The 12,898-nt window shown below is 35.9% G+C and overlaps 3 protein-coding genes across 4 annotated transcripts; 1 reads left to right on the top strand and 2 right to left on the bottom strand.

Annotated features, from left to right (window-relative positions):
• The first annotated feature begins 1,160 nt into the window (after positions 1-1,160).
• Positions 1,161-5,239, top strand: MLO4 (Seven transmembrane MLO family protein). Its single transcript, XM_016341779.3, has 15 exons — positions 1,161-1,679; positions 1,919-1,976; positions 2,064-2,287; positions 2,360-2,476; positions 2,663-2,723; positions 2,873-2,964; positions 3,066-3,140; positions 3,358-3,443; positions 3,534-3,583; positions 3,673-3,713; positions 3,803-3,973; positions 4,064-4,099; positions 4,229-4,296; positions 4,403-4,463; positions 4,608-5,239. The coding sequence occupies exons 1-15, from the start codon at positions 1,554-1,556 to the stop codon at positions 5,031-5,033; spliced, it is 1,692 nt and encodes a 563-aa protein (XP_016197265.1). The 5' UTR covers positions 1,161-1,553; the 3' UTR covers positions 5,034-5,239.
• Positions 5,240-5,534: 295 nt separating this feature from the next.
• On the bottom strand, positions 5,535-6,345 carry LOC107638480 (ferredoxin). Its single transcript, XM_016341780.3, has one exon. The coding sequence runs from the start codon at positions 6,322-6,324 to the stop codon at positions 5,776-5,778; it is 549 nt and encodes a 182-aa protein (XP_016197266.3). The 5' UTR covers positions 6,325-6,345; the 3' UTR covers positions 5,535-5,775.
• Positions 6,346-6,908: 563 nt separating this feature from the next.
• LOC107638478 (transmembrane 9 superfamily member 1) lies at positions 6,909-12,100 on the bottom strand. Of its 2 annotated transcripts, XM_088483641.1 has the most exons (12): positions 11,862-12,081; positions 10,507-10,699; positions 10,321-10,425; positions 10,070-10,087; positions 9,878-9,975; positions 9,630-9,782; positions 9,342-9,476; positions 9,065-9,231; positions 8,736-8,830; positions 8,236-8,609; positions 7,617-7,890; positions 6,909-7,426 (listed from the first exon to the last, which is right to left on the bottom strand). In XM_088483641.1, exons 1-12 carry the CDS (start codon positions 11,937-11,939, stop codon positions 7,359-7,361), a joined length of 1,758 nt encoding a protein of 585 aa, XP_088339767.1. In that variant the 5' UTR covers positions 11,940-12,081; the 3' UTR covers positions 6,909-7,358. The 2 variants fall into 2 exon arrangements, with proteins under 2 accessions (XP_088339767.1, XP_088339768.1); XM_088483642.1 differs by lacking the exon at positions 10,070-10,087 and having other exon boundaries at positions 10,309-10,425; positions 11,862-12,100.
• Between the last annotated feature and the right edge of the window lie 798 nt (positions 12,101-12,898).

The raw sequence follows: 12,898 nt of genomic DNA, 5'->3' as shown, positions 1-12,898 counted from the left end.
ATTTTTCTTTTTGAATGACAGAGAAACTAATCTATTTCATATAAATAATTTAAGGAATTTAAATAAAGTCCCATTTGAATAAACAGTTTAATTAATTTTTTTAAAAAAAAATAATTTAAATAATAAATAATTATATTAAAAATAGCTTATAAATAAATTATTTTATATTCGAATTTTTAGTTCTAACTTCTCTATAAATTTTTAAATAGTTTTTTAAAAAGTTGCAATTTGATTTTAAAAATTACATTAGACATTAATATTATTAAAATAAAAAAATCAAAAAAATTATTTTTAAAGCTTTCCAAAACAGACCCTAAAATTTAGTTAAAAAAATGCTATGAAGCACGGACACTTCGCTGAATTATCGTGTCCGCGTGTCGGACACATTTCGGACACGACACTCACCGACACTCGTCCGACACGCGTGTCTGCTGTGTCCAACCGTGTCTTAATAAAAAATAAAAAATTCTTCTCCGGACACGCCTGGACACACCTAAATACCATCATGTGTCCACGTGTCCAGTCTTATTCTTAACATATATTCTTAAAATAAATTTAGATATAGTATATATTATTATTTATTAAAACAAAAGATATTTTAAATACTTTATATAATTAAAATAAGACTTTAAAAATAATTAAAAAATTTAATTTATATTTTAATATCAATAAAATATCAAAATATCATTACAATTTATCTAAAAAATACTTTATATTTTATATATATGCGTGTCCTGTGTCATGTAAGATTTTAAAATTCGCGTGTCGCCGTGTTCCGTGTCGTGTCGTGTCGTGTCCCGTGTCCGTGTCAGTGTCCGTGTCCGTGTCAGTGTCCGTGCATCATAGAAAAAATGAAATGCCCCATATAAAATTTGTTGAAAAATAGTATTTTAAGTTCAAACTTAGAAATATAATTTAAAGTTTAAATGAGTATCCCCTACATATACGTATACAATACAATAAAGATACGTACTTTTGGAGTAATGGTGCTTCTTAGTTCTTACTTCTTACACGACTCTCATGGCTAGAACTAGAAGCCTAGAACTCTAGAAGCAGAATCAGAAGGAATAATTTTGTAAACCCTGCTTACTTTTCCTTCACAGTGATTTTGGCAATAAAGGTTATAAAAGTACACGTATTTTGATCTTGATGGCCTTTTACAGACATATATCAAATAAGGTGCAATGGGACCCACTAAAAATTTGTTAACAACTAACCCGCGAGAGAGGCAGAGGAAGACCCTCCCATGTGCATGGTTTGGAAACATTTCCCAATGCATGATGGTTGAGGGAAGGTCTGATTTGATTAACAATAAACAAATGAATTGAAAGCTCAGTATGATGTGCACAGTAGCAATTAGGCACTGTCCACATGCACCCCCTACTCATAATAATTAATTAAATAATAATTAAGCTGCTAAACCCGAGGGATTATTAGATGCTTCTCCACTTTCCATTTTGAATTTTCCTGGATCCTTCTTCCTTCACTCGGCACTCGCTCACTACTATATTCAATCCATGTTGTGTTGATTTGAGTAGTTAGAGTTTGTAATAATGGCGGAGGTGCTTCGACGAGGTCGCTCTCTGGCTGAGACGCCAACATATTCAGTTGCTTCCGTTATTACCGTTATGGTCTTCGTCTGCTTCGTCGTTGAGCGCTCCATCTACCGCTTTGGAAAGGTACTACAACTTTAGTTGCAGATTACGTGTATGATATAAGTGATTCAGTTACAGTAATAAATGTTACTTCATATTGCATAATGTGCTGCGAAATAGATGATAGGCGGTTTCAGATCTTAGGGTTGGTGTAACGGTTGCTATTTATCTGTTCTTGGTGAAGTGTATAAATGGAAGGGTGCTTAACAAGTAATTTGTTGAATCTTGTGAACGTATGAAGCTTCTTTTTCTTGGCTGTGCAGTGGTTGAAGAAGACAAGAAGGAAGGCTCTCTTTGCATCACTGGAAAAGATTAAGGAAGGTAAAACAAGCACTTTAATAATAATCAATGATATGATACTACTGATTTTTTACGTGGTACTTGACTTGGATTGTTCCTTTCTGCTAGAGTTGATGCTACTTGGTCTTATCTCTTTGTTGTTGGCACAAAGTGCAAGATGGATCTCTGAAATATGTGTAAATTCATCACTGTTCAATAGCGAGTTTTATATTTGTTCTGAAAAAGACCTTGACACGAACCAGAATGTCATGCCCGAAGGTTCATCCTTTTCCCCTGATGAAACTGATATTCCAAAGGGACTAATTAGTGGTCCATTCAATCAATGCCCTGCGGTAAGAAGTTTTCAGTTATGAGTTAGAAATTACATTTATTAGTAAAAGATACTAATAAATGAATGAATGCAGGGGCACGAGCCATTTGTTTCATACGAGGGTCTTGAGCAGCTGCACCGGTTCTTGTTTGTTCTTGGGATCACTCATGTTCTATACAGTTGTCTGGCAGTCGGTTTGGCAATGAGCAAGGTTGGTCGGCAATAGACTTTTCCAGCTTATTATGGGATCACTTGCTTGTTTCAAGCACATGTTGTTGTCTTCTTTGCTTTGGCTCATGTTTGGTTGTCTGGTCCATATGTTTCTGGTTATGTGGGGCTGACATTGTTGCCTTTCGTGTACTATTGTTTGTTTTCCATTTGTTCCATGCTTCTTTAGATTTATAGTTGGCGCAGATGGGAAAATCAGACCACGGTTGCAGCGGACGGAAATCTGCAAGGTGCATAGCATACTATATAGCATAGAATGGTTTCACAAACCAAGACAGGAATTTTAATTTGTCAATGTAGTAACAAATGAAAATTTCTGTTGTAATAATCTAACTGTCAGACACTACCCAATCACATTTACATGTTAATTGTTGTACAGGAAAAAGAAACAAGGTGATGAGGCGGCAGATAACCTTTGTTTTTCATCATGCTTCACATCCATGGAGCAGGAATCCAATACTCATCTGGATGGTGATATATCATCAACACTTTATAGCTTCATATTCTTAATTTTTATTTGCAAGCTTACTTTTTCATCCTCGTGGCTGATAATTTGTGGTGTCAATTTGCAGCTTTGTTTCCTGCGCCAGTTTAGGAGTTCTATAAAAAAATCAGACTACCTTGCACTCCGTCTGGGTTTCATCACTGTAAGTTTTCTATTTATTGAGATAATCATTCATAATAGGAGATTCTTTCATCCATTGTTGTTCCTTGATCTGTCAATTCTGTTTTTTCAAATATGTTATTCAAAGTGGATTAAGCTGCTCTCTTGCAATCACTATCATTTTTAACATCATTAACATACTCTTCACCTTCCTCACTAGCTGATTCCATGTGATCCTAACCTGTTTTATAAATTTGCAGGAGCACAGATTGCCACTGTCATATAATTTTCATCAATATATGGTTCGAAGCATGGAAGATGAATTTCATGGCATTCTAGGCATAAGGTCTGAAATGGATTTTCTCCATTTAGATAATTAAAGTGTTGCTCGTAAACTAATGCAATAATTTTCAATAATTTTTTCCCTTAACTTCAGCTGGCCACTTTGGATTTATGCTATAATCTGCATCTTTGTGAACATCCATGGTAAGTTTTCCTTCTTCAGCGTTGGGGGTGTGTACATTGTTAGTGTCTCTTATTAATTTCCTCACAAGTTTAATTTCCTGAATTTGCAGGTCTGAATATATACTTCTGGTTGTCATTTATCCCTGCAATGGTATGTATACTATCTTCATAAAAATGAAACTGTCCTTTGAAAAAGTTATTCTTTGTTCTTTCAATGTCTAATTTCTGTACTTGTAAAAGCTTGTGATGTTGATAGGCACAAAACTTCAACATGTAGTATCCACTTTAGCACTTGAAATTATGGAACAACAAGGTCCACTTGCTAGGACACAAGTAAAGCCACGTGATGATCTCTTCTGGTTTAAAAAGCCAGAAATACTCCTATGGCTGATTCAATTTGTGATATTTCAGGTAACTACTTCTACCACCAGAATTTGTAGTCCTGTCATTCTGCTTGGTTGTTTTCAATTCTTATCTTAATTTTCTCTATTATTCATGCAGAATGCCTTTGAAATGGCAACATTTATTTGGTCATTGGTAAGATTCTTAGTTCTTGAAGAATATGCGTGCTGCTATGCCAGCAAGTGTATATATGTGTTCTATTATATGAGTCTGTCTACTCAAAACTTTTGCTAAGTTGAAAAATTTTTCCCCCTGTATGTTTAGTGGGGACTAGAGCAAAAATCATGCTTTATGAAGAACCATTACATGATCATCATTCGTTTGGCATCGGGGTGAGCTTCATCACTCTTCCAAAAGTGCTATTTAGTTCTCCACTCTCAAGATTCTAAAATACTCAATCTTCGGGGTCTCACAGTTTTCTTATTTCAAACTTTGCAGTGTTCTTGTTCAGTTCTGGTGTAGCTACATGACAGTGCCCCTGAATGTGATAGTTTCACAGGTCGGCTTAACATTAGCAGTGATTTCTAAACATTTCAACATCATCCATTCTGTCTCCCGCCCCACTCTCTTCTCTCCTGTAACTGAAATAATGTTTCTTCTATCCATATTTCCTAACATGTTCAAAATTGATGGATCACTATAGATGGGATCGCGGTGTAAGAAGGCGCTAGTAACAGAGAGTGTTAGAGATTCATTGCACAGTTGGTGTAAAAGAGTAAAACAGAAATCGAAACATGATCACTCGCATCATACTGCAAGATCAGTCTGTTCCCTTGAATCAACAATTGATGAGAGGGATGAGATAACAGTAGTATCTGGTACTCTAACTAGAAGCTCTTCCTTAGACTTAGAGTCTTTGAATCAGATAACAGTAACTTCAGTAGACCAACTCAAATTTGAAGCTTCCAACAGCTCCAAAGACCAAGATTCAATGAAGGTGGCCGAGTATTTGTCCAACTCTGTACATATTGACTCGACACAACTGCCCGATAATGGCGAGGACCATGTTGGTGGCAGTGAAGACGTAGCAAAAGCTGAGACTCTTTCTGATTTGTTTCAGAAAACATGACAAACTTATGGTTAATGTTCTTAGTTTCATTGCATAACCAGTTGAAACAAGGGAATATAGATGTACAAAGTCAGGCATAAAGGCTCTGAAGGATGGATATAGTAACTAGCTAGTCCAGTGTGAAGAGGCTTGTACAACAGATGCAACTAAATATCTTATCTAAGTTGTAAGCCTATCAAGTTATATATATATAGGGTTAGTCTCAACGTAGCGTTGAAATTTTTGGACATAAAACATAGTTTAAATATTTAATAGAAGATCTTAAAAACAGAAATAAGTAAACAGGTTGAACCCAATAAACTCTTATGTTTTACTACTTTTTTACCGAGTCTAGTTTAAGAAAGTACACCAAGTTGTTTAGTAGCATATTTTTTATCACAAACTTGGCATCCCTAATTCTCGTGGTTTGTGAATCTAATTCTTTCCACTCGAATCATCACCTAATAGCCAATTTGGAATCGTTGACAAATGACATGCACTATAGCATTAAGAGTTTGCTACTTTGGTATAATATAAATGTATATCGAATAAGGATTCTTATAAACGACAAGTTCACTTGTTTGTTACTACAGAAGAAGGGTAAGTTACTTACTCATTGTCCTGAAAACACAAAACAATCATCATGCCCCCGAAAAGGCATAATAAAACCTAAACACAAAAGACATGAGTAGAAAAACATGATATAAAATGGCAAGAAAACTATTAATATGATAATAATAAATAATAATTGTGGTTACAACATTTAACCAACGAGTTCTTCCTCCTTGTGGGTCTCAATGACAATATCTGACTGAGGGTAAGCAACGCAGGTGAGAACGAATCCACCGTCTATTTGTTCATCATCAAGGAAGCTTTGATCAGTCTGATCCACAGTGCCACTCACAACTTTGCCAGCACAAGAAGAGCAGGAACCAGCCCTGCACGAGTAGGGAAGCTCAAAGCCGAGCTCCTCGGCCTGGTCGAGAATGTAGACGTCATCGGGGCATTCAAATTCTTGTGGTCCCTCTGGGGTGATGAGCTTCACCTTGTATGCAGCCATGGCAGTTATACGGCCACCACGTCCACCTTTCACACCAAAAACAGCCTGGCCCACGTTGGGGAATGCCTTTAGGCTGGTGGTGACCGGTTGCCTCCGGATGAAGGAGGTGCTCACCATGGTGCCGGAGAGAGCTGGGGTGGTGGCCATTGTATTTTTGGTGAAAGTTGAAGATGGTAGGGAATAGAAACAGAGAAGGTGGCTTTTGTTGTTGACAACAGAGGTGAACTTGTGGAAATAGTGTCGATAAAACATGCAGGAACGTGCATGCAATCCTATCTGCCACGTGGCAGCATTTTATTTCTCAATCTATCTATCCCAGTTATCACCAGAGATTATTGGTTGGCTATTCTAGTTGGCACTATCCTATTCCTGCATTGCGTGGCTCTATTTTTTGGTAATTCGCTATGACCATACAATACCGAGGGTCCTTCTACTAAAATCGTTTTCAATGCACTCAGGATCGAGTAATGCCACAAATACAGTTTGCCTTTTAAAATAATACCTCCAAGCATACAGGCTAACACACACAATGACACAAGTAATTGTGGGAAAAATTGTTCAATTTTCATTTGATCCCTTTACACAAGTACAACCGCTGAATGTTTATCCTTATAATGCTGCATGTTAAGGTACCTAAGTATTCAAAAATAGGAGCAGAGAATGACAAAAACAGAGCTCGGTCAAGAAGGCCAGGCATGCAGAAGCACATACGTATATATTCCTTTTCGTTAAAACCGTGTCTCGAGTTACATCCACAAATAAATATTTAAAGTCCATAAAAAATGGAATGAGATGAAGAAATGCATGTCAGCATTTAAAAATTTAAACAAGCAATGTGGCAGAAGCAGATAGGAAGGATAATCATATCTTTGGTACAAAATTCAGGAGCACAAAATTCATTTCCAATGACTTAACCCCCTCTACATACATTGTTTCCGTAGCTAAACCGCGTGGGGAATTTAGACATCAGTATACCAATCGGGCACCTATTTATAAAGGGATGGAAAAGTAACCACAAGAGTCTCATATTTTGCTAGCTATCTAAATTATAAAAACAAATCTCTACATTCTAAAATCAAGGCTTCCAATTACTGACATGGGGAAAAAATTTTCGGGCCTTCCCTAATATAGAGAAAGAATACATCCTCATTCACAAAATCCCTGTGATTGTGATACTACCTGTAAATGTTGTTTGGTCCATACATACAACCAGAGGTTTCTGCTGCGAATTTATTGTCTCCTGCAAATATGTGGAAACTGCTCTGGTCTGAACTTTCAGAAAATCCTTAGTCACACTTGATGTTTCTATAGATCCTCCTCACAAACAAATTTGAACCAAGATAACCCACAGCTCCTGCCCAATTGAATGAAAATAATTATTTATTGTGAACTGAGGTATCCATTTTTAGAAGATAAGAGCACTTCCATTTCATTTATTTCAGAAAATAGAAACATTCAGCACATTGTCAAGGTATCACATTTAAACTGTGCAGCCAATAGTCATGGATTCTAAATGAACACTAAAATTAAATTCAAGAACTTACCACAGAGAATTCCCAGTCCAAGACAAAACATCAAAGTGTATCCAAAATAGAAGCTCGTTTGGAAGAACCCTGACATCTTTGTCTTCACATAGTAGTAGTATACTGAGTACAAATACACATAAACAGCTGTTGAGGCAGCTGAAAAGAAAGAAGTCCATTGCCAGTGGTAGTTCTCGGCATTTAACAGAAAGTATGTCCCCACAATTGTCACACATACGGTCACAATGAGGAGAATCAGAAAAACTAGTAGCATGAAGCCATAGACATAGTACACCTGTTTTTCACAAAATGTAAGAAACAAAAGAGATTGTAAGATAAGACTGCATGAGTTGATTCAGCTTTCACAGGAATTAAAAGTTAACAGAAGTGTTTTCCTCAAGAAAAGTGTTGGTTCTATTCTGACAGAATAGGAAAACACTATCAAACTAATAAGGGCAACCCAGTGCAACTGTGGCTGATTCTACTTCTTTAATCTGTGACCTTGAGGTCATATAGAGACAATTTAATCATCGTTCGCAGATCATTCTATCAAACTAATACCAAAGAAGGAAAAAGGGGGAGGGGGAGGGGGGGGGGGGGTTAATTTACTCCCCTAACATGCAATTGCATAGTAGCTCACCTTGTAATTCCAGAAGGAAGTAAATACAAAATACATCTCAATGAATATGCTGCCAAAGGGAAGCAGTCCTCCCATGATAGAAACTACCGACGGTGTAAGGTACCACTTTTTCTCAGGAATCGGGCGAGGAATGGTCTTTACACGACAGGGATTATTTGGAGCACCGCTCCAGTTTCTTCCAACAACTGTGCCAAGAAGTGCCAGAGGGAAAGAGATGAAAGCCCAAATAACAAAGACAACCACGATTGTTCCAAAGGGGATTGCTGCTAGAGATCCATAGAAAATAGCAATTGTGTTTAAGATAAATCCGATTCCAAAGCACATAAACGGGAACAGCGATGCAGTAAGGATCATGGATTTAATCCAATTTTTACCTGAAATCGTAAATTTAATTGTAATCATTGAGAGAGAGAGAGAGAGAGAGAGAGAGAGAGGGGATGGCTGGTATAGAGTAATCTAAACAAATACAAGATAAAGCAACATCCAATGCAAATGTTTACCCCCATTGCGTGAGTACATCCCTCCACTCACATAACCAGAGATGAATGATGTGAGAGCATAACACACAATAAAGGTTGTGACAATTGCTCCTCGCCTGCAAATTAGATAAATTTAAACATAATAAAGGGGAGAGAAAAAGACCAGGGAAAAAAAGGAACAACCAATAGAAAAACTAGAATAAATTACTTAATCATAGCTGAAATTGAGACTTGTAAGAGAAATTGCCATGCGAATATTGCATTAATTGTATAGTTTATACAATGATACTAACAGTAATGTCTTAATATCCATAACAACATTCCAGTCAGGTTTAACATTATGTGCTTACCCGACATACAACATTCCAACAATAGCCAACAAGATGACAAGAAGAACCAGTAATGCTAACTGAGCACCTGTACCAACAACAGCTGACAGAATCACCAAATTGCGAGGAGGCCGAAAAACATCACCATGCACAAGTTTCCAGCCAGATTCTTCACTAACATCTCTTTCCTGGTATTTGAGCGTCACCAAAGATTGAATCAGAACCATAATGGCTTTATCTCGTAAGAAAGGACATATATTCCGTAAATTACTACAAAATAACTTAAAGAAAGCCTTACCAGAGTTTCCAAATCATCATCTTCCCGGGCATATTTTGCATAGTCATTTCTCAAAGTTCGCATTAATATCATTGAGACCAATCCAGTAAGAAAGATGACCATCATAAAAGAGTTAAAAATGGAGAACCAATGGATCTACAAAAATGTCCAAGAGGATAATTCTCTCAGTTATGTGTCCAGGATAAGATCCACATGAGTTTGCACGTAGCAAGTAACCAACGATATACACCACTTTCAATTTAAATTCTAAAAAAAAAATAAAAAACGAAACTGGCACCATTTATTAACCTGATGCTCAAAGAATGGATAGTCCAAGTAGACATCAAATCGGCGTGCAAAAGTGACATTCGTAGGAATCCATGTGACAGCATATGTCATGTCCAAAGGTCTTCCTACTTCCAAAGGTTTTGGGTTGTCCTGAGTGAGATTCACATGAATGATCTGCAAGAGAATGTAAATAATGGACCTAAGCATGGCATTTCATGTACCCCAATATATATATATGAGATAGAGAAGATCTTTAAATCACTTCTGACCTGATCATTGTTGAATTTAACAATGATGTTCTTGTGTGTGTACAGGACATGCTTGCCATTATCACTGTTCTTATCAGGATGTAGCTCACCAACATATCCTTAAACATGAACAAAATACCTTTGATAATGATCACAAATGAAACGCAAAGTCATCAAATAAATATAAAGAAGCAGAAGCAGCTGTAGGCATACCCCATAATGGTAGGTCATCTGAACTCGTGTTTTGCCCATTGAAGATCAACCATTATAGAAACCAAGGAAAGAAACAGCGTCAAATGTAAGTTATACACCAAACAATCAAGATAAAATAAAGCAAAAAATCGGTGTTTTCTGATTGTTTCAGTCATGCAACTGTTTTCTATTATTGCTATGCCACTATTATTATTCAATGTCAAGCAAAAGCTCATAAAGTATAGGCATTGTATCAATACTGCACAACATACCCATGAAGAATTCAAACCAGTAACTGTTCTCTATTGCATCCTTAAACTGTTTAACTTTCCCCTCATCGAGATCCAGACGACAAAAGGTGGTTTTCTCCAAATTTCCTGGTGAAAAACAAAATAACATCAGTTTTGTCCACTGATAGGTCTTCCATGAAACATCTAGGACAAGAGAAGACAGCATACTTCGGAACTTTATCTCAATTTGGCTATCAATAAGTTCATTGCCACCAAGGACCTCACCAAGACCACCCCATTTATGGGCAGGTTGACCAGGTGGTCGGCAAAATGGGAGGCTGTAATAGTTGTATGTTTCTTGTGGATTATTATAAGGACCAACTTTGTTCACCCAAAGGGTAACTGGGTCATCTTGGTTATACTGCAATTAAATGAAAATACACAATTTAAATCAGAAACCATGGGTGACAAAAAGATATAAATGAAAGATATGCATTAGATCTTTAGCACTGGCTCAGGCAGACTGATTCTTTGATAAAGATGTCAGAAAATCATTTACAACTGCCTAAGGGTATTCAAAAGTAAATTGAGGAAATTAAATAAGAACATCCATGTAACAAATACCACTTATGTGTAACATTGATTGAATTATGATATTAGCCCAATACAAGCACAAGCCCTTTCCATTTAATGTTTAGTCCAAAATCAGCAAGTTTCAATGAAAAGGTAGACTCTCACGCCAGCCCTTCAAATATCAGAGAAGAGCAGAAACTCTTATTTATTTTCATTTTATTATTTTTCCCCCTCAAACTGCAGTTTAGGGAGTAGATAAAAAATCTTACTGTTCACAAAACTAAAATGATTCGCCAATAGGCAGCCTAAACAGAGGAATGACTACTAATAAATTGGTAGGTTGAAATTATCTCTGAGAGCTAAAAATAGGTATTACGTTCTATAGCGAGTGCCAAGTTATACATCCTGGTATCTACATCCATCCATGGATTCCTATTTCAAAATCGTAAGAATGACAATTGACGCATAAAAAGAACAAAACAATTGCCATACTTAAAGTAAACAAACCAGATAATCACACTATAGAGTATAGACATGTCACATTAATGAAAGCGAGAGTAAATCATAAGTGAATGCCAACCCCCTAGTTTGGAATAGCTGCATCATAACTTACAACTGAATCACACTGTTTCATATGTAGTTAACTCAAGGTTCTCCATTTTAGCTTATCCGAAGAAGTCCAATCTAAAGATCATAATCCTTTCAAACAAAACTAGCCTAAGCTAATATCATGATACATCAGGATGAAATTGAAACAGAAGTTCATAGCCACATAAGCATCTACATTGCACATAGTCCTGAACGATTAAAAGCGCCTAACGAAGACGAGGGAGCAAAGCGCATGAGATCTAAGGCCACAAAAATTCCAACAATCTAAAGCATAAACTAAGAGAACCCTATGCAAAATGGAGAGTCATAGATCCACAGCAAGGAAACAGATCTTATTACGAAATTTGAGCCAAAAAAATAAAAGATCGGACAGTAGAGTCAGGAAATGAGGGAGGGCTTACCTTGTGATCTGACTCGGAAGCGAAGACGGCAGAGAGGAAGAGAAAGAGGACGAAGAGGAGCGAGAATTTGAAGGACATGGCGGTCACCGGCGACGGCAGGATCTCGAACCTTGAAGAGCAGAGAGAGAGAGAGAGAGAAGCAGACCACAACACCGTCCAATATTTCAGACTATAACTCTCTCTCGAAGCTTAATCAGTTAATCGAACTAAACAGTGAAATGCATGTTTCCTTTACTTGTATTCCAATTTTTTATTTTTAATTCTTATTTTTACAAAAAAAAAATAATATATATATATATATATATAAACAAAATAAAAGCTTGCATTTTAAGTCTGTCCATTGAAATTGATTTTTCGAGTAAAGTATTGTTTTTGTCTTAACGTTTGGGATAAATTTTAAAGTTGTTCCTAATGGTTTCAATCATTCTATTTAAGTTCCTAACGTTTTAAAATTGACTCAATGTTGTCCTGCCAACGGAATCTGTTAACAGAATTGACGGCGAGACAAAATTGAAACGATTTTGAAACGTTAGAGACTTAAATAGGACGAAAACGTTGGGATAAAAACGATACATATAAATAAATTTTAGTTTTATCCTTCAATAATATCAATTTTTTACTGTACATAGTATTCAATTATTTTTTAATCATATATAAGTAAATTACACTTAATCACATTATTTTCATTCTAAATAAATTTATTTTTTTATAAGTTAATATAAAAATATAAAAAAATTTATTTAGAATGAAAATAGTTTGATTAAATATAATTTACTTAGATGTGATTAAAAAATAATTGAATATTATATACATTAAAAAATTGATATTATTGAAGGATAAAATTAAAATTTATTTTTATGTATCGTTTTTATCCCAACGTTTTTGTCCTATTTAAGTCTCTAACGTTTTAAAATCGTCTCAATTTTGTCCTACCGTCAATTCTGTTAACAGATCTCTAACGGTAGGATAATATTGAGCCAATTTTAAAACGTTAGGGACTTAAATAGGATGATTGAAATGTTAAGGACAATTTTAAA

Source organism: Arachis ipaensis, chromosome B4, assembly GCF_059453495.1.
Source record: "Arachis ipaensis isolate K30076 ecotype BB chromosome B4, ASM5945349v1, whole genome shotgun sequence".
NCBI classification, from domain to species: domain Eukaryota; kingdom Viridiplantae; phylum Streptophyta; class Magnoliopsida; order Fabales; family Fabaceae; genus Arachis; species Arachis ipaensis.
The sequence above is the reverse complement of the archived record's forward strand: the minus strand, read 5'-3'. Positions and strand labels throughout refer to the sequence as shown.

Excerpts from the sequence above, each read along its gene's own strand:
- MLO4 (XM_016341779.3), top strand. The coding sequence starts at position 1,554 with ATGGCGGAGGTGCTTCGACGAGGTCGCTCTCTGGCTGAGACGCCAACA. Across the intron at positions 1,680-1,918 it reads CCATCTACCGCTTTGGAAAG|TGGTTGAAGAAGACAAGAAG; the intron begins GTACTACAACTT and ends TTGGCTGTGCAG. Across the intron at positions 3,444-3,533 it reads CATGGCATTCTAGGCATAAG|CTGGCCACTTTGGATTTATG; the intron begins GTCTGAAATGGA and ends CCTTAACTTCAG.
- LOC107638480 (XM_016341780.3), bottom strand. The coding sequence starts at position 6,324 with ATGTTTTATCGACACTATTTCCACAAGTTCACCTCTGTTGTCAACAAC.
- LOC107638478 (XM_088483641.1), bottom strand. The coding sequence starts at position 11,939 with ATGTCCTTCAAATTCTCGCTCCTCTTCGTCCTCTTTCTCTTCCTCTCT. Across the intron at positions 9,477-9,629 it reads ATCCATTCTTTGAGCATCAG|ATCCATTGGTTCTCCATTTT; the intron begins GTTAATAAATGG and ends ACATTTTTGTAG. Across the intron at positions 9,232-9,341 it reads ATGATGATTTGGAAACTCTG|GAAAGAGATGTTAGTGAAGA; the intron begins GTAAGGCTTTCT and ends CTCAAATACCAG.